At 41.0% G+C, this 25,259-nt stretch overlaps 1 protein-coding gene across 1 annotated transcript in view; it reads right to left on the bottom strand.

The window, feature by feature from the left end:
• LOC134343598 (raftlin-like) overlaps positions 1 to 25,259 on the bottom strand; it is a 106,495-nt gene that overhangs the window by 7,562 nt on the left and 73,674 nt on the right. The window contains exons 6-8 of the mRNA XM_063042362.1: positions 12,175 to 12,378; positions 11,646 to 11,752; positions 7,494 to 7,597 (exon numbers count right to left, since the gene is read on the bottom strand). Of these exons, the coding sequence (XP_062898432.1) occupies positions 7,494 to 7,597; positions 11,646 to 11,752; positions 12,175 to 12,378 (415 nt within the window). The remainder of the gene's footprint in view (positions 1 to 7,493; positions 7,598 to 11,645; positions 11,753 to 12,174; positions 12,379 to 25,259) is intronic.

The raw sequence follows: 25,259 nt of genomic DNA on the forward strand, positions 1-25,259 counted from the left end.
AGTGGTCTCTAGGGAAATTGAAAGGACCATGAAGACAATAAATTGGATTAGGGTTGGATTAGTGACATGGGTGCTTGAAGGTCAGTATGGACTTGGTGGCTTCCATGCCTTATCTCCCTGTTTTACTTTTTTCCCACTAAGCCAATTCCGCCCCCCCCGCCTCCATTTTTATCAATGCTCCTTGCTAGCTTAGTCTTCTTTTAAAGCTCTTGGTTCTTGATTGGACATGGCATCAAATGTTACGAGGAGAAGGCCAGGTAGTGGGGCTGAGGAGGGAAGAAGAAGGATCAGCTGTGATTAAATGGTGGAGCAGACTGGATGGGCCAAACAGCCTAATTATGTTCCTATGTCTTAAGGTCTCTCTCGTGTGGCCATCATTCATGAGTGAAGGCTGACAGTGAGTGCTGGTAGGATGTGCATCGTAAGCTGCACAGTGTGTGTGGTTCTTTCCTCATCCAGCCTCCAGATGTGCGGTTCCAGCAGGGCTCACTCAATTACTGTTTGAAATTGGAAGTCTGACCCATTTTATTTTCCCTAACCTGTCTCAGTTGAGCCAGCTCTAGTTATACTCTGGAATTTAGAAGGCTGAGAGGCGATCTGATTGAAGCATATAAGATTATTAAGGGATTGGACACGCTGCAGGCAGGAAGCATGCTCCCGCTGATGGGTGAGTCCAGAACCAGAGGCCACAGTTTAAGAATAAGGGGTAGGCCATTTAGAACGGAGTTGAGGAAAAACTTTTTCACCCAGAGAGTGGTGAATATATGGAATGCTCTGCCCCAGAAGGCTGTGGAGGCCAAGTCTCTGGATGCTTTCAAAAAAGAGATGGATAGAGCTCTTAAAGATAGCGGAATCAAAGGTTATGGGGATAGGGCAGGAACTGGATACTGATAGTGGATGATCAGTCATGATCACAGTGAATGGTGGTGCTGGCTCGAAGGGCCGAATGGCCTACTCCTGCACCTACTGTCTATTGTCTATCTCCAACAGTGGCCTTGGTTTAAGAATATAATTTAAACTGCAAATCACCCAAATTATTTATTTTGTCAGACAATGGATAAGCTCACTGAGTTGCTAAGGTTCTCAGTATGAAGGCGAGTATGATCACTCTGATCTCAGTCATCCAAATCAACTTCCATTCATTGTTGCAGAACCGTTTCTTAATGGTTGGGGGTCCATCAATTTAACAAGCATTTCAGGTTCTGACCATTCTTTTCTGGTGTTAACTACAAATATGCTCTTTGTAGTTTAAATTGTAACTTTATCTGAATGGCACAGTTTAATTTTAAGGTATGACCCAAATTTTCTGACCCTCGTAAGTGAAACTAATTTTTAAAAATGCAAATACTGGAAATCTAAAATAAAGATAATGAAAGAAAATCTTAGCCGGCCTGTCAGCATCTGTGGAATGAGAAACAGAGTTAACGTTTCAGATCAAGATGCTTCAGTAGGATTAGGAAAAAGAGAAAACTAGTCAGCTTTCAGAATAGCAGAAAAGGTGGGGGAGGGATCGTTGGAACAAAGAACTGTTTCAGAATCTGTAGCATGAAGCAGCAGTTTCTCTTTACATGGACGCTGCCTCACATGCTGAGGGTCTTCCACGTTTTAAAATAGAGCAGCACAGGAACAGGTCTTCTCTTTGAGTTTGCTTTGTTGATATAACTTGCAAACCATGTAAGGTCAACTCTGAGCTGGTCTTTTCAAAAGTATAACTATTTATATTTATAAATTCCTTTAAATCAATGTCGGCATCTCAAAAGTGTTTTTCAAAGGGAAAATGATAAATTGTATGGGGTCATCTATGTAGCTGTGAAGAATTGGCAATACACGAGAGAGTGACAAAGACTCTAAAATTGTGTTACAGCATTTTAGAATATAGATGCTTGTTTCAATAATCTGAAAATGATTACCAATGATTATGACAAATAAATTAATCATGTGTGTTTTGAGTTTGTAGAATAAAATATCATAAGATTATGTCTCACAGTCTTGCAGTTCTGTGCAATGTTATAATTTCAACACCCAATTTGCTTGTTAGTCCAGTGTCGGTCCCCTGGAATGAGATCAGTCCCTTTGTTCCTCTTTTGCACTGCTTCCAGAGTTTAAATGCTTTCTTTGTGATTTGGCAGCTACAGCAGGTTGCAGTAATAGAGAATTGTCAGGAATCAAAATGGCTGCAATTTTTAATGGAAAACATTCCATCTAGCCCCATCATTAGTTGAACTCCAACTATAATTAGTAGAAAGAAAACCTAATTCTAATATCGCACCCTTCATATCACCTTAAAGTGTTTACATCCTGTAAATCTGAGTTCTGATAACATGGAGGTTTTCTGTGCGGTTTCAGGCAGCAAAATGCAGGATAAGTTGAGACTTAAAGATGGAAAATTAAAGGGAATTTGTGCTGAAAATAGGACGAGGCAAACATTTCACATTCAGGGCTGGGGCTTCTGTTGCATGACGTGTGACAAAGAGGTTGTTTTGACATGTGGAGCATCTCCTTACAATTGGTCAGCTGCAGAAAACTTAGCAGGTAGTGAAACTCCTACAACAAAGATGGAAACAGTTGCTCAAGAAAGTTTTAGGTAAGAAAAGTTTCACATTGTATCTCACTATACAAGGAAAAAAAAATCAGAGTGTTCTTTATGTCATGGGGTAGATTTTGGGGAGGATGCAAATAAAAGTGAAAAAACAATTAATTGCCTGTTCTATATTTCTCTGAAATAGTTCTGACGAAGGGTCTCGGCCCGAAACGTCGACTGTACCTCTTCCTAGAGATGCTGCCTGGCCTGCTGCGTTCACCAGCAACTTTGATGTGTGTTGCTTGAATTTTCAGCATCTGCAGAATTCCTCGTGTTTCTGAAATACTTCTGTTAGATCTACTTTAAGGATTGGGGGTTGGACTGAGAGTGTCATTATGCAGACACTGCTATGGCATAAAAGCCAAGGGAAGGGCATATAAGGTAGCATAAGTGAGTGAGAAGTGGGATGACAGGGAAGATTTTAAAATCCTACAAAAGGCAACTAAAAAAGCTATAAGAAGGGAAAAGATGCAATATGAGGGCGAACTAGACAATTGATATTGGACTGCTGGAAAATGATGCTGCTGAGGTAGTAACAGGGGACAAAGAAATGGCAGATGAGCTTAATGGGTACTTTGCATCAGTCTTCACTGTGGAATACACTAGCAGTGTGCCAGTGGTCCGTGAGTGTCAGGGAGCAGGAGTCAGTGCCATTGCTATGTCAAAGGAAAAAGTGCCAGGCAAACTCAGATGTATTAAGGTGGATAAGTCACCTGGACCAAATGGAGTACATTGCAAAGTCCTGAGAGAGGTTGCTGAAGAGATAATGGCTGCATTGGTCAAGATCTTTCAAGAATCACTTGATTCTGACATAGTCCTGGAGGACTGGAAGATGGCAAATGTCACTGCACTCTTTCAGAAGAGAGGAAGGCAAAAGAAAGGAAATCATAGGCCAGTTAGACTAACCTCTGTGGTCTGGAAAATGTTGGTGTCTATTATTAAGGATGAGGTTTCGGGGTACTTAGGGATTAATGATAAAATAAGTGAAAGTCAGTATGGTTTCTGTAAAGGGAAATCTTGCCTGATAAATCTGTTAGAGCTCTTTGAGGAAATAACCAGCAAGGTGGACAAAGGAGAGGCAGTGAATGTCATTTACTTGGATTTTCAAAAGGCATTTGATAAGGTGCCACACATGAGGCTGTCTAACAAGATAAAATCCTATGCTGTTACAAGAAAGATACTGGCATGGATATAAGAATGGTTGACTGGCAGGAGGCAGCAAGTGTTAATAAAGGGGGCCTATTCTGGTTGGCTGCCAGTGTCTAGTGGTGTTCCTCAGGGGTTAGTATTGGGACCATTACTTTTCACATAGTTTGTCAATGGTTTGGATAATGGAATTATGGCTTTGCAGCAAAGTTTGCAGATGATACAAAGATAGGTGGAGGGTAGGTTGTGCTGAGGAAGAAATACAATTGTAGCAGGACTTAAGACAAATTGGAAGAATGGGCAAAAAGATGGCACTTGGAATACAGTGTTGGGAAATGTATGATAATGCATTTTGGTAAAAGGAACAATAGTGTGGACTATTATCTAGATGGGTAGAAGGTTCAAACATCAGAGGTGCAGAGGGACTTAGAAGTCCTCATGCAAGACTCCCAGAAGGTTAACTTACAGGTTGAGGCAGTGGTGAAGAAGGCAAATGCAATGTTGAATTTATTTCAAGGGGAATAGAATATAAAAGCAAGGACATAATCCTCAGGCTTTATAAAACACTAGTGAGGCTGCACTTGGAGTATTATCGACTGTTTTGGGCCCCATATCTCAGAAAGGACATGTAGTCATTGGAGAGAGTCCAGAGGAGGTTCACAAGGATGATTCTGGGAATGAAGGGATTAACATATGAGGATCATAAGAACATAAGAAATAGGAGCAGGAGTAGGTCATCCGGCCTATTGAGCCTGCCCCGCCATTCAATAAGATCAAGGCTGATCTGTCCGTAAACTCAGCTCCATCTACCTGCCTTTTCCCCGTAACCCTTAATTCCCCTGCTATGTAAAAATCTATCTAACTGTATCTTAAATATATTTAGTGAAGAAGTCTCAACTGCTTCCCTGGGCAGAGAAGTCCACAGATTCACCACTCTCTGGAAAAAACAATTTCTCCTCATCTCTGTCCAAATCTTCTCCCCTGAATCTTGAGGTGATGTCCCCTAGTTCTAGTCTTACCTACCAATGGAAACTTTCCTACTTCTATCTTATCTATCCCTATCAAAATTTTGTATGTTTCTATACGATCCCCTCTCAGTCTTCTGAATTCCAGAGAGTATCGTCCCAGGTGACTCAATTGCTCTGGAATCAACCTGGTAAACCTCCTTTGCACTGCTTCCAAAGCCAGTATATCCTTCCTCAAGTATGGAGACCAGAACTGCACACAGTACTCCAGGTGCAGTCTCACCAGTACCCTGTATAGTTGCAGTATGACCTCCCTGCTTTTGAATTCAATCTCTCTAGCAATGAAGGTCAACGTTCCGTTTGCCTTCTTAATAACCTGTTGCACCCGCAAGCCAACTTTTTGTGATTCATGCAGAAGCACTCCCAAGTCCCTCTGCACAACAGCATGCTGCAATCTTTCACCATTTAAATAATAATCCACTCTTCTATTATTCCTTCCAAGTTGGATGATCTCGCATTTTCCAACGTTGTATTCCATCTGCCAGATCTTGGTCCATTCACTTAACCTCTGCAGACTCTCCACATTCTCTGTACAATTTGCTTTTCCACTCAGTTTAGTGTCATCAGCAAATTTTGCTACACTACACTCAGTCCCCTCTTCCAAATCATCAATGTAAATGGTAAACAGCTGCGGGCCCAGCACCGACCCCTGCAGCACCCCACTCACCACTGACTGCCAACCAGAGAAACACCCATTTATACCAACTCTCTGCCTTCTATTGGTTAACCAATCTACTATCCATGCCAATACACTTCCTCTGACTCCATACATCCGTATCTTATTTATAAGTCTCTTGTGTAGCACTTTATCAAATGCCTTCTGGAAATCCAAGTATACAACACCCACCTGTTCCCCTCTATCCACTGCACTCATTATGTCCTCAAAGAACTCCAGTAAGTTTGTCAAACAGGACCTGCCCTTTCTGAATCCATGCTGCATCTGTCCAATGGAACCACTCCTTTCTAAATGTTTTGCTATTTCTTCCTTAATGACAGCTTCCAGCATTTTCCCAACTACAGATGTTAACCTAACTGGCATATAGTTGCCCGTCTTTTGCCTACATCCTTTTTTAAAAAGTGGCGTGACATTTGCTGTCTTCCAATCCACTGGGACCTGCCCAGAGTCTAGAGAATTTTGGTAAATGATTAACAACGCCAATACTATAACCTCCGCCAATTCCCTCAGCACCCTGGAATGCATCCCATCGGGACCAGGGGACTTATCTACCTTCAGGCCCTCTAGTTTGCTCATCACTATCACTTTGGTGACAGTGATTTTATCAAGGTCCTCACCTCCCATTTCGTCCATAACATCCTTCTTTGGCATATTAGATGTGTCCTCCACTGTGAAGAGCGACACAAAATAGTCGTTCAATGCCTCAGCTATTTCCTTATCACCCAATATCAATTTCCGTTTCTCGCCTTCCAAGGGACCTACATTGACTTTAGCCACCCTCTTCCGCTTCATATATTTATAAAAACTTTTGCTATCTATTTTTATATTTTGTGCTAATTTACTTTCATACTCTATCTTCCTTTCTTTATTTCTTGTTTAGTTGTTCTTTGTTGCTTTTTAAAGTCTTCCCAGTCCTCCAGTCTCCCACTACTCTTTGTGACATTGTACACACGAGCTTTTGGCAGTCTTAAGGCTCTACTCATTGGAATTTATAGAAGAATGCTGGTAGGAGGTTGGGGGATCTTATTGAAACCTACTGAATATTGAAAGAACTAGATAAGGTGGATGTAGAGAGGATTTGTCCAATGATGGGGGTGTCCAGATCTAGAGGGCACAACCTCAAAACTGAGGGGTGTTCTTTTAGAACAGAGGTAAGGAGGAAATTTTTTAGCCAAAGAGTGGTGAATCTGTGGAATGCTCTGTCACAGACTGTGGTGGAGGCCAAGTCTGCGGGTATATTTAAAGCAGAATTTGATAGCTTCCTGATTGGTCAGGGCATCAAAGGATATGGTGAGAAGGTAGGTGTATGGGGTTGAGTGGGATCCAGGATCAGTCATGATGGAATAGAGGAGCAGACTCGATGGGCTGAATGGCCTAATTCTGCTCCTTTGTCTTATGACCTTATAGTGAAAGGTCTTACAAAGACATCACTGTAGTTGTACTCCCTGGAAGTAACGTCGGGGATAATTCTTAGATTTTGGGGAAATCCTAATGAACAGACAAGTTACAATACTTTCAGATTTCACTCGTATGAAAGCAGTAAAGGTTCTTGCACTAGTGAAGCAACTAGCTTGATTGACAGAGCTGTGTACTGCCCAATACTTAGTATTGTACATGTCCACTTCAGCGATTAATAAAGGGATATTTGCACAGGTTCAGCATGTGAAGGCTTTAGTTCACACTGTCTGGCACTCCCACGGTGGAGGTTGCTGCAAGAGTGCACAGTGATAATCACTATAGTTTGCAAACGTCAGCCTGCTTAGACACTATTTTTCAGATTGTAGGTGCTGCAAATATGAAAATGCTGAAAATGTGCAGCAGATCAAGCAGCATCTGCGGAGAGAGAAAGATAGTTTATGTCAAAGTTTAATGACATTTTATCAAGGATTATTTCCAGCTGCTTCTGGTTATGCAACAAATAATCAATTTCATTGAAGGAATTACTTCCAGGGCCACAGATAAATGTTGTTGTCTAAGTGGGAGTTACTCGTTGTTTCATTGGCGTCTAATAATGATCAAATAGAATACTCTAGCAGCACTGTGGTGTTTGAACAACATTTTGTACCTGTCCCTCCTCAGTATAGGAGTAGGCAGCACACAGGTTAACTGCCAGCCATATGCAGCCAGGGAATTCAGCAAGGGAACGTAATCAGTTTTCACCTCATTTCCCTAAAGAAACAAAGAAAAGCAAGTTGTTAATGGTTGCCGTGTTATTTTTGTTTGTTCCATATCACAAGATTTTAATTTGTTTGTCAGTTTCATTAATTTTAACACTAACTGCTACTGACAATTTCGTTGATAAATTCAGGGTTAAAGTCTTCAAAAGTGTTAGGCTGTAAATTCAAGAGCACACTCTGCTGAGTTGACATTCTGAGTTAGTTGTTATAAGGAGCATCAAGGTGGAGCAAAGGTACCTTACCAGGAAAAGTTTGGACTGTGAATCATCATAGGATATGCTTAAATTGACACTGGCAGAAGAAGAGGGCTTTCTGTTACTTCTAGCTGACAATAATTGTGTTGAAGGCAATCCAGTTCAGAAAATGTATCTGATGTAAAAATTCAGTGAAGCGCCTACTTGGGAACCAAGATTTTCATGGCTTGTGGTTTTACAGAATTTTAGTTGGGCTATTAACTTTTACTCATTATTTTCAACTCTTTTTTAAAAAATATTTTGCTCTTTTAAATGCTTCAACACTGAAAGTATACATTTTACTTAATTAATCTTTCATGAATAATAGAAGCATTTCATAACATTTCGAAAATAGATAAAAATGTGAGTGAGCTTTCAAAAATTCTCCTTGTTAGGAATAAGGATGTTATTTTAAACATCCATAAATTATTCCAATGCTTAGTGCTGCAATGTTGTTTCTGTTTAGTTCTGTTCCTTAGTATAAAAATGTAATCACTTTCAACTGGTGGACTGTACACCATTTAAAAAATGATTATTTTTCCTGACAAGATTATTTTTAACTAATAATAAAATTGCAACACTCTTAGTGATGTCTTAAGGAAGATACAGAAATAAATGTGAGTTTGAGATGTCATTTTTGAAGTTTTTTTATCTTGCATGACATTATTTGTTTTTTAAATCCCTTCATGCTTTTTTACTGTACAAATCTTTATATTTCTCTAAATTATACAGTGCTAGCTAATAAATAAAATTTATGTAAGTGTCATGGCAACAAAATCCATGCAAAGTGTTGAAAGAATTACATTCTGCCTGGAATGATCAGATTGTATAAATTTTCTTTGCTTTTCACTATATTACCTATGAATAATAGACCATTCATATTTAGCCCATATCTAAAAGATCTTTATGTGCTTTTTGTAGATTAGCCCATAAGACTATAAGATATAGGAACAGAATTAGCTATTCTCTGCCTTAAATAAACCCAGTGTCTTGGCTTCCACAACCCTCTGTGGCAATGAATTCCACAGATTCACTTCCCTCTTGCTAAGAAATTACTCCTCACTACTGTCAGCTCTGTTCTTCAGCTGTCTAGGAGGTCACAAATAAACCCAGATTCCTCATTTGTGGACAATTCTTCCCGTCCCATGGCAAAGGTTATTTGTTTCCTTGGACATGGCTAAGATTGTGAATGAGCATGCATGTATTGTTTGATCAAAATGGTAACACTTCCTCAAATTAAAACTCCTTTTAAGGTATGAAGCTAGGGTGATTTCGGTTTCATAAGGAGAAAAAACAGTCATCTCTGCTTTTAATTAATCGTGAGTGTGGAAAGAGTAGAGCAGTGGGTTAAGCAAATATTCTTGAGGTACACCAGTGTTGACTGTCAACAAGGAGAAAATGTTATTTCCAAGCTGCACTGACTGTGGTCTCCCAGTGAGAAAGTCAGGGACCTAGTTGCAGAGACCCAAGCTTTGGAGCTTATTGATTACAGATGACAGTATGATTATATTGAATGCTGAGCTGTAATCAATAAACAGCAGCCTGATGTAGGTACTACTGTTATCCAGGTGAGCCAAGGCAGAGTGGAGAGCCAGTGAGATCGCATCTGCTGTAGACCTACTGTGGCGATAGGCAAATTACAGTGGGTGCAGGTGCTTGCTTAGGAAGGGATTGGTTCGGGCCATGACCAGCCTCTCAATTTTGTTACCTAAGATTTTGGTTGAGAATATAAAACTGAGTAATGGCACAAGTTAGTCATTACCATCTCTCGTTGATACTCCATGCTCTGGCAGGTTACATTTCTCACCGCCTGGAAGGGCAGTTGGGCTGAGGGGAGGCAGGGAATGGAGGAGATATAAATGTTTGTGGATGGGTGGGGTGAGAGAATGAAGGAGATGCAAGCTTACACTTTAGAGGGATGGTTAGGGGGACATCGTACGTTTGAAGACTAATTAGATCTGGCAGTGTGGCAGCAATAAGCCTTTCAGTCATAGTGGGCACCAATATTCCTTTCTCCTGGTGGTGGACAGCTCAGATCAGGTACCCACGCCATGCTCTTATGATCTCCAGGAACGAGCAGGGTTATGGAATCCAAAGTATCGTTTATGATGTTTGATGAGATGGTTAAAGATGAGTAGCTGACTGTGTAGAAAAGCCTCAAGATGTCAGTGTAAGCATGACTTATTTTTATGTCTCTGTGAGAATACTTTATTGAGTCTTATTTTCAGCTATAATCTGTCAGTTTACTGGACAGTGACAGGAGGGGAAAAGAAAACAACTAACATATTAATAAGAAAATATTGTTGCATAATTCAGAGAGAAGTAACTATGTGACAGGATATCGCTGATGATCTCTTGATTTCTCTATCACAAGCTGATCCTATTTAATGAGGGTATGTGAATATTTGGTTTGCTAACTACTTAAAAATGTTGTGCTGCCAATTTTTAGCACATTTTTTTTCATACTGAGCTCAGTTTTAGTAGGAACAGCATGACCGCCAAATCACATTACCCTGGTTTCAGTGTACTTATTGCATTTTCATGTGCTTCACATTGAAATCAAAACAGGAAGTCTGCAAACAGGTTTGCAAACAGCCGTGTTACCCTTCAGAAGCTTCCTCTAACACTTTCTGGGTCTTGTATTCACCATATTTAAAAGCATGCAGCTTTGAATTTTTATGTAATCTATGTTAGAAATGCCCATGGCTGGGAATTTAAAACTTTGTATGTGGCATAAGGCCAATCTGAACCCTACATGAAAAGCTTATCCTTCAACACAACTTTCCCATGAACTACATTATAGTTTGTCCTTGAAATAAACATTATATTGTAATAAAACCCCAATTACATACCTTAATTGGGTTTCCATGACCACCTTATCCATCAGCAGTCATGGGTTGCGGGGGTGCAATTACTATTAGGGGATGATTGGCTGGATAATGTTAGCATTACATGGCAGGTCAGTGTGGTGGTGGTGGGCAAGGATCATGAGCTTGTGGGAGGGGGAATCAGAAGGGCATTACTACAGTTACGCTGAGGGAGCCCAGTGGAGAAAGTGCCTGAACTGAGCTTACAGTGCCAGGCTGAGATCTGCCTGAAGAGGTCCCCTGAAAGCCATAGTCACAGAAGCAGGCCCTGTAGAAGTCTGCTGTCATGTGAGGACTTATTGGTGGCATGGCATGGTGTGCCTATGAGAGATCTGGAGTGGTGTTCATTCTTGGAGATGAACGGATGCCACTGCTCATATCCAGAGTCCTCCATTCGTCAGCACATCAGAGGACTCCATTTGAAAATCAAAACAAGAACCTTCCATTCACAGCGTAAATCCTTAGTTTTCATTGCACGGTTGTGCAGGCAAATATTATTACGTTGGTGTTGCTGTACCACTTCAGCCCTGATGGAATTGAACCCAAGTTCAAGTCGAAGCTAAGTGACATGTCTTATTTCGAGGTGAATGTTTGCAACCCAAATCAGACAGAACAAAATTTGCTCAGGATTTCTCTGTAATCTAGTTTGAAATTTGGTAATTTAACCCTGAAATTTCATTACACACGTGACAAACATACAGATGACCACAAAACATTAACTTTAATATTTTACAGTAAATGCAAATTTGATTTGGAATTTTAAAGAACAGAAATTTTAGACTAGTCACGTTTTGAAACACCAGAATATTCGGCAAACTGCTAACAGGTATAATTTTCAGGGTTGGAACTGAAAGAATTCCCATCCCAGCTGCTGGAAATATGCCCATGTCTCACATGTTAAGCCTACGTGTTGCACTGCAGCTTCCACACTGATACTTACGTTAATCACCGTCCACTGTTCCACAACTATAGCATCGTAGGTTTCATACTTTTCATCTGAAACTCCTTCAAAGATAAAAAGCCCATCCACTGATTTCGGTATTGAATCTGCCCAAACAGGAAACACACGTCTGGTCAGTCAGTTTACCTGTGCAAAACTAATAAAAAGAGTTGCACAAATTACTGGTGCACCAATTCATGCTTAGCATGTTCCTTGGGTCACGTTAGGCACAAGCGCGACCCTCTCAGCTGTTCCAGCCTTTCACAGACGTGGTTCAGCACAAAGCCTTACTGCTACAAACTTCCTGTCATGTGCAGCCAACTTTGAGTAGGTGGCCTTGACCCTCTGCCTCTGGACCACCCTGATAGCTTTTACTGCCATCACAGTTTGGGCTATGAGTGTTATTTAGCATCTTAACCTAGAACCAGTCATTGGCATCATAATGTCATCGAGAAATACAACATTGAAACAGCCTCGTGAACCGCTGAATCCATTAAGCTAATTAAATGGCAAGGTTTGGTTTCCATACCCGTCAGCGTTCCCAGACAAATCAAAGCATCCACTAACAAGGCTCCCTTCGTGAAGTGTTCCGTCATGTGCTCCAGCCAGTCTGCTTCTAAACTGTTGATATCCTCTCCCTTCTTACTGATCTTCAATGGAATTGTAGCTGTGTAATACTTGCGAGAGTTCTGGTTTACTTGTTGTTTGTTGAAAAGGAGAAATATCTCATTTTCTAGAAAGAAGCAATAAGTAAACTCTTAGTTCGTGAATTTACAATTAAAGTCAAAGGAAGAGTTGAGTTACTGTTATATACACAAGTGAAACGGAAGGCTAACAGCAGCACCACGGGCACATCACATCATATAAACAGCACTTATAGGAAAAACCATAAATGAATCAGTCACTGCACACACATTTTACAAGAAAACTCAATCATAACAAAAAGAAACACGTCCATTTTAATATAAGGTGGTCAAAGTAGTCACTAAACTGTAGTGATTAGGGTTTTTTGGCTGATTCAAGAGAGAAATGGCTGAAGGCAAGTAGCTGTTCTTGAATCTGATGGTGTGGAACTTCCTGCCCGATGAGAAGATGGCTTGGCCCAGATGGTGGGGATCTTTGACAACAGAATTTACATTATTGAGGCAGCATCATCTATAAATACTGCCAGTGATGTACTGGTCAAAGCTCACTGCTCTCTGCAGCTTCTTCCGTTCCAGTGCATTCAAGCTGCTATATCAGACATTAATGCAATCAGCCAGGTAGATCACATGATATTACGTATACATACTTTTAAAATAGTCTGCATTTGCATTATTTATTCATCAGTCACATAGAATATTAAAGGAAAAAGAAGCAATGAGCCAATCAGCACCTCATGCCTGCTTCACCATTCACAGTCATGGAGTCAGTACAATCAAAGTTGATTTTTAATTCTTATCATTCTTCCACATTAGCCCCTTGTCACTTGATTAATTTAATATACAACAATCTATAGATCTTGAACATCATAGAATTCAGAAGTGGGCCCTTGTGACTCATCTCATTCACACCAGATGTGATGCCTATCTACATTAATCTACAAAGCGAAACCCAATAGCATGAATGGCAGTGATGCTTCACTACCAGACAGCTCAATACCTTCTACACCCGCTTTGAAAGAGAGAATAAAACTACAGCTGTGAAGATTCCTGATGCACCCGGTGACCCTGTGATCTCTGCCTCGGAGGCAGATATCAGGCTGTTTTTCAGAAGGGTGAACCCTCGCAAGGCAGCAGGCCCGATGGAGTACCTGGTAAGGCTCTGAAAACTTGTGCCAGCCAACTGATGGGAGTATTCAAGGACATTTTCAACCATTCATTGCTATGGTCAGAAGTTCCTACATGCTTTAAAAGGGCAATAATTATACCAGTGCCCAAGAAAAGCAGTGTAAACTGCTTTAATCACAATCATCCAGTAGCATATCTACAGTAATGAAATGCTTTGAGAGGTTGGTCAAGGCTAGAATTAACTCCTGACTCAACATGGACCTAGACACATTGCAATTTGCCTATCACCACAATAGGTCTATGGCAGACACAATCTCAATGGCTCCTCACATGGCCTTAGATAACCTGGACAATACAAACACCTATGTCAGGATGCTGTTTATTTAACCCCATCATTCCCATAGTCCTGATCATAAGCAACAGAATGTGAGCCTCTGTACTTCCCTCTGCAATTGGATCCTTGACTTCCTAATCTCCTCCTCGCTGAAGATCAACACTGGCACACCTCGAGGGTCTGTGCTTAGCCCACTGCTCTACTCTCTATATACGCATGACTGTGTGGCTAGGCATAGCTCAAGTACTATCTATAAATTTGCTGTTGATACAACCATTGTTGGTAGAATCTTAGAGGGAGACGAGGGGACGTACAGGAATGAGATATACCAAATAGTGGAGTGGTGTCGCAGCAACAACCTGGCACTCAACGGCAGTAAGACCAAAGAGCTGATTGCGGATGTTAGGAATGGTAAGATGAGGGAACACAAACCAATCCTCATAGACGGATCAGAAGTGGAGAGAGTGAGAAATTTCAAGTTCCTGGGTGTCAAGATCTCTGAGGATATAACCTGGTCCCAACATTTCGATGGAACTATAAAGAAGGCCGGACAGTAGCTATATGTCAACAGGAGTCAAAGGAGATTTAGTTTGTCTTCTAAAACACTCAGAAACTTCTACAGATGTATCATGGAGAGCATTCTGACGGGCTGCCTCACTGTCCGGTATGGAGGATGCTATTGCGTGTCTCCAAGACATCTTCAAGGAGCGGTACCTCAGAAAACATCATCCATCACTCAGGACATCCATCACCCAGGGCATGCCCTTTTCTCACTGTTACCATCCGGTGGGAGGTACAGAAGCCTGAAGTTACACACTCAGTGATTGAAGAACAGTTTCTTCCCCTCCCCCATCCAATTCCTATATAGACATTGAACCCATGAACACTATCTCACTTTTATTATTTCTGATTTTGCACTCTTTTTAGCTTAACTATTATATAAATACTTATTGTAATTGATTTACTTATTTTTTCTGTATTTATCATGTATTGCATTGCACTGCTGCCGCCAAGTTAACAAATTTCACAACCTATAATGGTGATATTAAACCTGACTCCGATTAATCCTGCCAGCCTGCATTAAACCTGCATTATTCTCCAACTTTCCCATCCAATTACCCCTTTTTAAATGTTGTAACTGTATCTGCCCGCACCAGGTCCTCTGCCAGCTTGTTCCAGATAACCACCATTCACTGAAGCACTTACTTCTCCAGGTCTGTTTAAAAAAATACCCCTCTCATCTGAGACCAGTGCCTTTAGTTCTATACTCCTCACCCTGGGAAGCAGACTATCTGCCCTATCTATGCCCCTTATAATTTTATAAATCGATAAAGTAATTTCTCCTATAGGCCAATGAGAATAAGATAGATAGATAGATATACTTTATTGATCCCGAGGGAAATTGGGTTTCGTTACAGCCGCACCAACCAAGAATAGAGCATAAATATAACAATACAAAAACCACAAACAATCAAACAACAAAATGCAAACTATGCCAGATGGAAAATAAGTCCAGGACCAGTCTATTGCCTCAGGGTGTCTGACCCTCCATGGGAGGAGCTGCAAGTTCGATGGCTACAGGCAGGAACGACCTCCTGTGCCGCCCAGTGTTGTATCTCGGTGGAATATGGCCGAAGTCCAACAGTAAAAAGTTCAATATCCGGTCTACAACCACGTTCCTCGATCGTAATATGACCCGGATTGCACCATCTGTTGTTAACCAGAACAGTAAGCACCCAACTCCTTTACGCTTACCACTCTCAGTGCACTCCCGGTCAGCCCAAACGGTCTGGAAGCCGTCCATGGAAAAGTTTTGATCGGGTATGTCCTCATACAGCCCCGCTCCAGTGAAGCACATAACACTGCACTACCCAACCTACCCAATCTCTCCTTACATTAAGAGCCCTCCATTCCAGGCGACATCCTGGTGAATTCTTCTGCATTCTAATGCCTATCCCAGAATTGTAAACAAACTTCAAATGCATTCTGACAAACTATTTGTACAACTGCAACGTGACTTCCCAACTCCTTTACTCAATGTCTCAGACTATGAAGGAAAGAATACCACATGCCCTTTTCTCTACCTCATCAACCAGTGTGGTCATTTTCATGGAGCTATGGACTTTCCAGCCCAAGATCTTTGTACGCAAATATACCTAAGGTCCCTACTAACTGCTCTCTGTGTCTCAAATTACCACTCCTCACATGTCTAAATTAAATTTCATCTGCCACCATTCTGCCCAACTTCTCAGTTGACCAATATCCTGCTGCGCCTTTAGAAATCCAAAATGAAAGTAGAAAATGTTGGAAACACTTAGCAGCTCAGACAGCATCAGTGGGAAGGGAAACAGGGTAGACATTTTGGGTGGACAATTCGTCTGAACAGAAAATTGGGAAAACAAGTGTATTTAAGAGAGGGCGAGATGGACAGATCAGAGGAAATGTCACTGATAATGTAGAGATTAACATTGTCAGGGTAACAACTGCTTCAAAAAGCAGCAGGTGGAAAAAGGAACAAAAATAAATAAATTGAACAGACAGATAAGGCCATAGTGGTGCAGAGCAAGCAAACATTAAATTCAATAACAAATGCAAAGTGCTTCAACGTACCTGACTGTCTGTTATACCATGGATGCTGGAAAGGGATGAGATAAAAAGGCAGGTGTTGAATCTGCCATAGTTGCATAGGAGAGCACTTTGAGAAGGGGAGTGGTTGGTGGGCATTGAAGAGAGGACCAAACCATCACAAATGGAATGGTCCTGGAATGCATGAAGAGAAGAGGAAGATGTGTCTGCTTGTGGATACACATTGATGGTGGCAGAAATTATTGAAGATGTTATGTGAAATGTGGAGGATGGTGGGGTGGAAACACTATTCTTATTCTAACTGGGAGTAGAAGGAGCACAAGTGTAAGAAATAGGGGAGACACCATTAAGAGCCTTGTTCAGGGAAAGCTTAGATATGGAAAAGGAAGACTTCTTAAGAAAATTAATACAAAAAAAAATCTCATCAGGCAATTATAACAGAGACAGAGAAATTGGAAAACTGAAATGAAGTCCTTCTAGGAAGCAGGGTGGCAGGAGGTCTGGATAGTTGCAGGAATCAATGGGCTTATAATGGATATTGGTAGCTTACCTATCCCAGAAAGGAAGTGAGAGATATCAAGAAAGTGAAGGAGAATTTCTCAACAGTCATGGCTGAGTCATTCTGTTCCATTGTATTTCTATATTTTTCTCTGTTCTCCATTTTAATGTTTTTAAAGTAATTGTTGTCCTGACAATAACATTTTTCTCTGGCATGCCCTCTGATCTCTCCACCCTCAACCCCGGTCTATAAATTAAAACATGCTTGTTTCAGTTTTAGCGAAGGGTTATCTACTGAAAATATCACTCCTTATGGATGCTGTCTGAGTATTTCAGATATTTTCTGCTTTTGTTTCAGTGCCCAATATTCCAGCTGTGGTCTCCCCAGCCCCTATACAATGCAGCAGGAAATCTCCACCTCTGTTCATGCTTTCAGATTTCCTTTCTAAACCTTAAATGACAACTTCAGAAGTTATTACTTTAGACCTGACAATTTATACTCACATTCTTTTCTTCTTGTTGATGTCCTCATCCTCCAAAATATTTCACAACATTTGGACATTTCACAAAATGAAACATAATTTCTAAAAATAGGTTGCTGTTGTGCACCATTCCATTTATGCAGATTTAACTAGACTTTACTGGGCATTTATTGTTCATGCCTGTCTCTGCATTTCATCACAGCTTACCTGCTTTGCCAACATATTTAAAGTTGGTTTAATATAAATTTATTTTTAAATGGAATTATACAATCTTCAGCTCTATATAATAACCTGTTAAGTGAAACACGGAACTGCCTAAAATGTTTGGTTGCAACTTTACGGAAACCAGAAACCAGGGGGAAATATCCTGACGGCTTAAATTTTATACACAATTTTATTTTGAAATAGATACTTAAATAGCTTTCATTCAACCACGTATTTGTTTAGATTGGATGGCTGCTCCATGATGAGGCCTAGATTAACTTTAATCTACACATCAATTAAAGTGTTGAACAAAGTTGCATTTACACACATGCAACAGCAATAGTTACCGGGTCTCTGGCACTGAGCCTGGCGCTGTTGTGCAGGAGAGAAGGAGGGTGAAGAGAAATGCGGTAGTCGTAGGGGATTCCATAGTCAGGGGAACAGACAGGAGATTCTGTGAGCCTGACAGAGATACCCGCATGGTGTGTTGCCTCCCAGGTGCCAGGGTACAGGATGTCTTGGATCGGGTCCAGAATATTCTGAAGGGAGAGGGTGAGCAGCCAGTTGTCTTGGTACATGTTGGTACCAATGACATAGATAGGACAAAGGAGGAGGTCCTGAAGAGAGATTTCCAGGAGTTAGGAAGGAAGCTGAGAAGCAGGACCTCCAGGGTAGTAATCTCAGGATTGCTACCTGTGCCACGTGCTAGCAAGGGCAAGAGTAGTCAGATCAGGCAGATGAATGCGTGGCTGAGAGACCGGTGTAGGGGGCAGGGCTTCAGATTCTTGGATAATTGGGATCTCTTCTGGGGGAAGTATGAACTGTTCAAAAAGGACAAGTTACACCTGAACCCGAAGGGGACCAATATCCTGGCGGGAAAGTTTAATAGAGCTGTTAGGGAGGGTTTAAACTAATTTGGCAGGGGGATGGGAACCGGAATGATAGAGCGGAGGAAGGGGAAAACAGAAATAAATCTAAGATAGTGAGCAGTAAAGATGTCAGGAAAGACAGGTAGGTGATGGGGCAAATGTGTAGCCATTGGGATGAGTTGCAGTGCAATAAAGTTGCAGTGAAATCAAAGCAAAAAGTATCAAATACTGGTCTTAAGGTGTTGTACTTAAATGCACGCAGCATAAGAAATAAGGTGAATGATCTTGTTGTACAGCTACAGATTGGCAGGTATGATATTGTGGTCATCACTGAGACCTGGCTAAAGGATGCATGTCTCTGGGAGCTGAACATCCAAGGATACACGGTGTATCGGAAGGATAGGAAAGTAGGCAGAGGGGGAGGCGTGGCTTTATTGGTAAGAAATGATATTAACTCATTAGAAAGAGGTGATATAGGATCGGAAGGTGCAGAATCTTTATGGGTTGAGCTAAGGAATAGCAGGGGTAAAAGGACCCTAATGGCAGTTATTTATAGGCCTCCAAACAGCTGCAGGGATGTGGACTACAAATTACAACTGGAAGTAGAAAAGGCTTTTCAGAAGGGCAGTGTTATGATAATTGTGGGGGATTTTAACATGCGAATAGATTGGAAAAATCGGGTCGGCACTGGATCTCAAGAGAGATTTTGTAGAATGTCTGCGAGATGGCTTTTTAGAACGGCTTGTTGTTGAGCCCACTAGGGGATCGGCTGTACTGGATTGGGTATTGTGTAATGAACCGGAGGTGATTGGAGAGATTGAGGTGAAGGAACCCTTAGGAGGCAGTGATCATAACATGATTGAGTTCACTGTGAAACTAGAAAAAGAGAAGCCGAAATCTGATGTGTCGGTGTTTCAGTGGAGTAAAGGAAACTACAGTGGCATGAGAGAGGAACTGGCCAAAGTTGACTGGAAAGAGACACTGGCGGGAAAGACAGCAGAGCAGCAGTGGCTGGAGTTTATGCGAGAAATGAGGAATGTGCAAGACAGGTATATTCCAAAAAAGAAGAAATTTTCGAGTGGAAAAAGGATGCAACCGTGGTTGACAAGAGAAGTCAAAGCCAAAGTTAAAGCTAAGGAGAGGGCATACAAGGAAGCAAAAATTGGTGGGAAGACAGAGGATTGGGAAGTCTTTAAAACCTTACAAAAGGAAACCAAGAAGGTCATTAAGAGAGAAAAGATTAACTATGAAGGAAACTAGCAAATAATATCGAAGAGGATACTAAAAGCTTTTTCAAGTATATAAAGAGTAAAAGACAGGTGAGAGTAGATATAGGACCAATAGAAAATGATACTGGAGAAATTGTAATGGGAGATGAGGAGATGGCAGAGGAACTGAACAAGTATTTTGCATCAGTCTTCACTGAGGAAGACAGCAGGATACCGGACACTCAAGGGTGGCAGGGAAGAGAAGTGTGCGCAGTCACAATTACGACAGAGAAAGTACTCAGGAAGCTGAATAGGCTAAAGGTCGATAAATCTCCTGGACCAGATGGAATGCACCCTCGTGTTCTGAAGGAAGTAGCTGTGGAGATTGCAGAGGCATTGCAATGATCTTTCAAAAGTCGATAGATTCTGGCATGGTTCTGGAGGACTGGAAGATTGCAAATGTCACTCCGCTATTTAAGAAGGGGGCAAGGAAGCAAAAAGGAAATTATAGACCTGTTAGCTTGACGTCGGTGGTTGGGAAGTTGTTGGAGTCAATTGTCAAGGATGAGGTTACAGAGTACCTGGAGGCATATGACAAGATAGGCAGAACTCAGCATGGATTCCTTAAAGGAAATTCCTGCCTGACAAACCTATTACAATTTTTTGAGGAAATTACCAGTAGGCTAGACAAGGGAGATGCAGTGGATGTTGTATATTTGGATTTTCAGAAGGCGTTTGACAAGGTGCCACACATGAGGCTACTTAACAAGATAAGAGCCCATGGAATTACGGGAAAGTTACATATGTGGATAAAGTGTTGGCTGATTGGCAGGAAACAGAGAGTGGGAATAAAGGGATCCTATTCTGGTTGGCTGCTGGTTACCAGTGGTGTTCCACAGGGATCAGTATTGGGGCCGCTTCTTTTTACATTGTACATCAACGATTTGGATTATGGAATAGAGGGCTTTGTGGCTAAGTTTGCTGACGATACGAAGATAGGTGGAGGGGCCGATAGTGCTGAGGAAACGGAGAGTCTGCAGAGAGACTTGGATAGATTGGAAGAATGGGCAGAGAAGTGGCAAATGAAGTACAATGTTGGAAAGTGTATGGTTATGCACTTTGGCAGAAAAAATAAACGGGCAGACTATTATTTAAATGGGGAAAGAATTCAAAGTTCTGAGATGCAACGGGACTTGGGAGTCCTCGTACAGGATTCCCTTAAAGTTAACCTCCAGGTTGAGTCGGTAGTGAAGAAGGCGAATGCAATGTTGGCATTCATTTCTAGAGGAATAGAGTATAGGAGCAGGGATGTGATGTTGAGGCTCTGTAAGGCGCTGGTGAGACCTCACTTGGAGTACTGTGGGCAGTTTTGGTCTCCTTATTTAAGAAAGGATGTGCTGACGTTGGAGAGGGTACAGAGAAGATTCACTAGAATGATTACGGGAATGAGAGGGTTAACATATGAGGAACGTTTGTCCACTCTTGGACTGTATTCCTTGGAGTTTAGAAGAATGAGGGGAGACCTCATAGAAACATTTCGAATGTTAAAAGGCATGGACAGAGTGGATGTGGCAAAGTTGTTCCCATGATGGGGGAGTCTAGTACGAGAGGGCATGACTTCAGGATTGAAGGGCACCCTTTCAGAACAGAAATGCGAAAAAATTTTTTTAGTCAGAGGGTGGTGAATCTATGGAATTTGTTGCCACGGGCAGCAGTGGAGGCCAAGTCATTGGGTGTCTTTAAGGCAGAGATTGATAGGTATCTGAGTAGCCAGGGCATCAAAGGTTATGGTGAGAAGGCGGGGCAGTGGGACTAAATAGGATAAAATGGATCAGCTCATGATAAAATGGCGGAGCAGACTCGATGGGCCGAATGGCCTACTTCTGCTCCTTTGTCTTATGGTCTTATGGTTTTATAATTTAACTTAATTGAATACATGTTATACGTTATAATAATTAGATTCAGTACGCTCAATTTCTTAATACATATTTGAATAGTGTTCTAATGCGAAGTTGTAATAAAAACTCTGCTGTACTGCTGGAAGGAAAAGGACCATTTAAAGTTTTCAAACTTGACACCTGGTCCTCCAAAGCACAATCCAGGAACTAATTGATCATTCGATTAACTGGGCATTTTATAGTGTTCCTTCCTATTTTCACCAGATGTAACCCAAAAAATAAATGTTCAGGGTGTGATGATTTGTCAAAACACTTGAAGGTCAAAGTGTCATTTATGTTCTTAAAGTGTAAATTAAGGACAAGATTGAATTGATTTAACAGAACTATTGAGCATAAAACAGAATATTGGAACTTATTTTTTAAAAAAGGTAAATCCGCTGAAGTGGTAAGCGAGAAAGGACAAGTCATTAAGGAAAAGAAATTATGAAAGAATAAAATCAGGAAAATGACAGGTAAAAGACAATATTTTCTATGGGAGATTGTTTGTGTTCTGATCTTAGTCTTGACTGAAAAAAGAAATCCTGGGCAGAAGCAGTACAATGAATACCGATTATCCACAGATCATTGGGAATTTATAAAACCATAAAACATAGGAACAGAATTAGGCCATTTACTTCATTGTGTCTGTTCTGCCATTCATCATGGCTGATTTATTATCCTTCTTAACCCCATTCTCCTGCCTTCTCCTCATAACCCTTCATGTCCTGACTAATCAAGAATCTATCAACCTTTTCCTTAAATATATCCAGTGACTTGTCCTCCACAGCTGCCTGTGGCAACAGATTCAGTATATATGTGTGTGTGTGTGTGTGTGTGTTATAACATATAACATATATTAAATTAAATTATCAAACCATTACCCTTGCATGTGTGTAAATACAACTTTGTTCAACACTTTAATTGATGTGTAGATTAAAGTTAATCTAGGCCTCATCATGGAGCAGCCATCCAATCTAAACGAATATGTGGTTGAATGAAAGCTATTTAAATATCTATTTCAAAATAAAATTGTGTATAAATTTTAAGCTGTCAGAATATTTCCCTCTGGTTTCTGGTTTCCATAAAGTTGCAACCAAAACTGCTCATAGTACTCCAAGTGCAGTCTGATCAATGTCTTGTGAAGCCTCAGCTTTGCTCTTACATTCTAGTCCCCTCAAAATGAATGCTGACATTGCATTTGCCTTCCTCATCACTGACTTAACCTATAAATTAACCTTCAGTTAATCTTGCACAAGGACTCCCAAGTCTCTTTGCACCTCAGATTTTTGAATATTCTCCCTGTTTAGAAAATAGTCTACACATTTGTTCGTTCTACCAAAGTGCATGATCATACACTTCCCTACACTATATTCCGTCAGATGCATTTTTGCCCATTCTCCCAATCCGTCTAAGTCTTTCTGCAGACTCTTTGCTTTCTCAGCACTACCTGCCCTTTCAGCTATCTTTGTACTGTCCACAAACGTTGCCACAAAGTCATCAATTCCATCATCCAAATCATTGACATATAATGTGTAAAGAAGCAGTCCCAGTACTAAACCCCGTGGAACAACACTAGTCACAGGCAACCAGAAATGTCTCCTTTATTCTCACTTTTTTGCCTCCTGCAAGTCAGCCAGTCTTCTATCCATGCTTGAATCTTTTCTGTCATACCATTGGTTCTATTTTTGTTAAGCAGCTTCATGTGTGGCACCTTGTCAAAGACATTCTGAAAATCCAAGTAAACAACATCCACTGACTGTCTTTTGTCTATCCTGTCTGTTGTTTGCTCAACGAATTCCAACAGATTTGTCAAACAATATTTTCCCTTAACGAAACCATCCTGATGTTGGCCTACTTTATAATGTGCCTCCAAGTACCCCAGAACATTATCCTTTATAATGGACTTCAACATCTTCCCAACCAGACCTACTGGCCTAAAATTTCCTTCCTTCTGGCCCCCTCCCTTCTTCAAGAGTGGAGTGACATTTGCAATTGTCCAGTCCTCCAGAACTAATCCAGAATCTAGTGATTCTTTAATAATCATTTTGAATGCCTCCACAACCTCTTCAGCTACCTGTTTCAGAACCCTGGGGTGTAGTCCATCTGGTCCAGTTGACTTAAATTAATGCTTGCTATTCCAGCAGATTTGTCAGGCAAGATTTTCCCTTAAGGAAACCACGCTAACTACGGCCTATTTTATTATGTGCCTCAATATACCCTGAAGCCTGAACAATCAACTCCAACATCATCCCAACCCTGAGGTCAGACTAACTGGCCTATAGTTTCCTTTCTTCTGTTACTCTCACTTCTTGAAGAATGGAGTGACATTTGTAATTTTCCAGTCTTCAGGAACAATTCCAAAATCTAGTGATTCTTGAAAGGTCATTATGAATGCCTCCACAGTCTCTTCAGCCACCTCTTTCAGAGCCCTGGGGTGTAGCCCATCTGGTCCAGCTGACTTATCTACCTTCAGACTTTTCAGCTTCCCAAGCACCTTCTCCTTAGTAAAAGCAACTACACCTACACTCAATTCTGCCCTGACACTCTTGAATTTCTGGCATACTGCGAGTATCTTCCACAGTGAAGACCGACATAAAATACTTAAGTTCATCTGCCATTTCTTTGTGCTCCTTTGCTACCTCTCCAGCATCATTTTCCAGCAGTCCAATATCTGTCCTCACTTCTCCTTTACATTTTATCGATTTGAAAAATACAAACGTTTGTATTTTGGTATGCTCTTTTACATTTGTATATTATTGGCTAGCTCACCCTCAAATTTCATTTTTCTCTCCTTAGGGCTTTTTAGCTGCTTTCTGTTGGTTTTTAAAAGCTTCCCAACCCTCTAACTGCCCACTAATTTTTGCTATATTCCATGACCACTCTTTTACTTTTATGCTGCCTTGACTTCCCTTGTCAGCCACGGTTGCTTATCCTCCTTTTAGGAATACTTGACTACTTACAATGTTTCTTCATATTTGGGGTGCATCTACCCTGCGCCTCCTGTATTGCCCTCAGAAACTCCAGACATTGCTGTTCTGCTGTCATCCCTGCTAGCGACACCTTCCTATCAATTTTGGCCACCCACTTTCTCAAACTTCTGTAATTCCCTTTACCCCACTGCAATATTAATATATCTGATTCTTCTCCCTCTCAACTAAGAGTAAATTCTATCATATTATTACTACTTCTGCCTCAGGGTTCCTTTACCTTAAGCTCCCTAATCAAATCTGATTCATTCTACAACATCCAATCCAGAATTGCCTTTCCCGTAGTAGACTCTACCAAAAGCTCTTCTAAAAGGCCATCTCGTAGGCATTCTACAAATGTTCTCTCATGGGATCCAGCACCAATCTGATTTACTCAATCTACCTGCATATTGAAATCTCCCATGACTATCGTAAACTTGCTCTTTGTACACACCTTTTCTATCTCCCGTTGTAATTTATATCTACCTCCCGTTGTAATTTATATCTCGCATTCTGGCTATTGTTTAGAGGCCTCTAAATAACTCTCATCAGGGTCTTTTTACTCTTGCAGTAAGAAGACCCATATTTCATTTCAACTTATCCCACTGACTGCAATTTTGCCCTGTCGTCTGCCTGTCTTTCTTCACAGGCTCACTACATACCACATCTACTTGTATACCAACTGCCCCATCCGCAGCCCTATCACTCCAGTTCTCATCCCCTTGCCAACTTAATTAAGACATATCAAAGAACACATGTTG

The sequence above is a fragment of the Mobula hypostoma genome, chromosome 3, assembly GCF_963921235.1.
Source record: "Mobula hypostoma chromosome 3, sMobHyp1.1, whole genome shotgun sequence".
NCBI classification, from domain to species: domain Eukaryota; kingdom Metazoa; phylum Chordata; class Chondrichthyes; order Myliobatiformes; family Myliobatidae; genus Mobula; species Mobula hypostoma.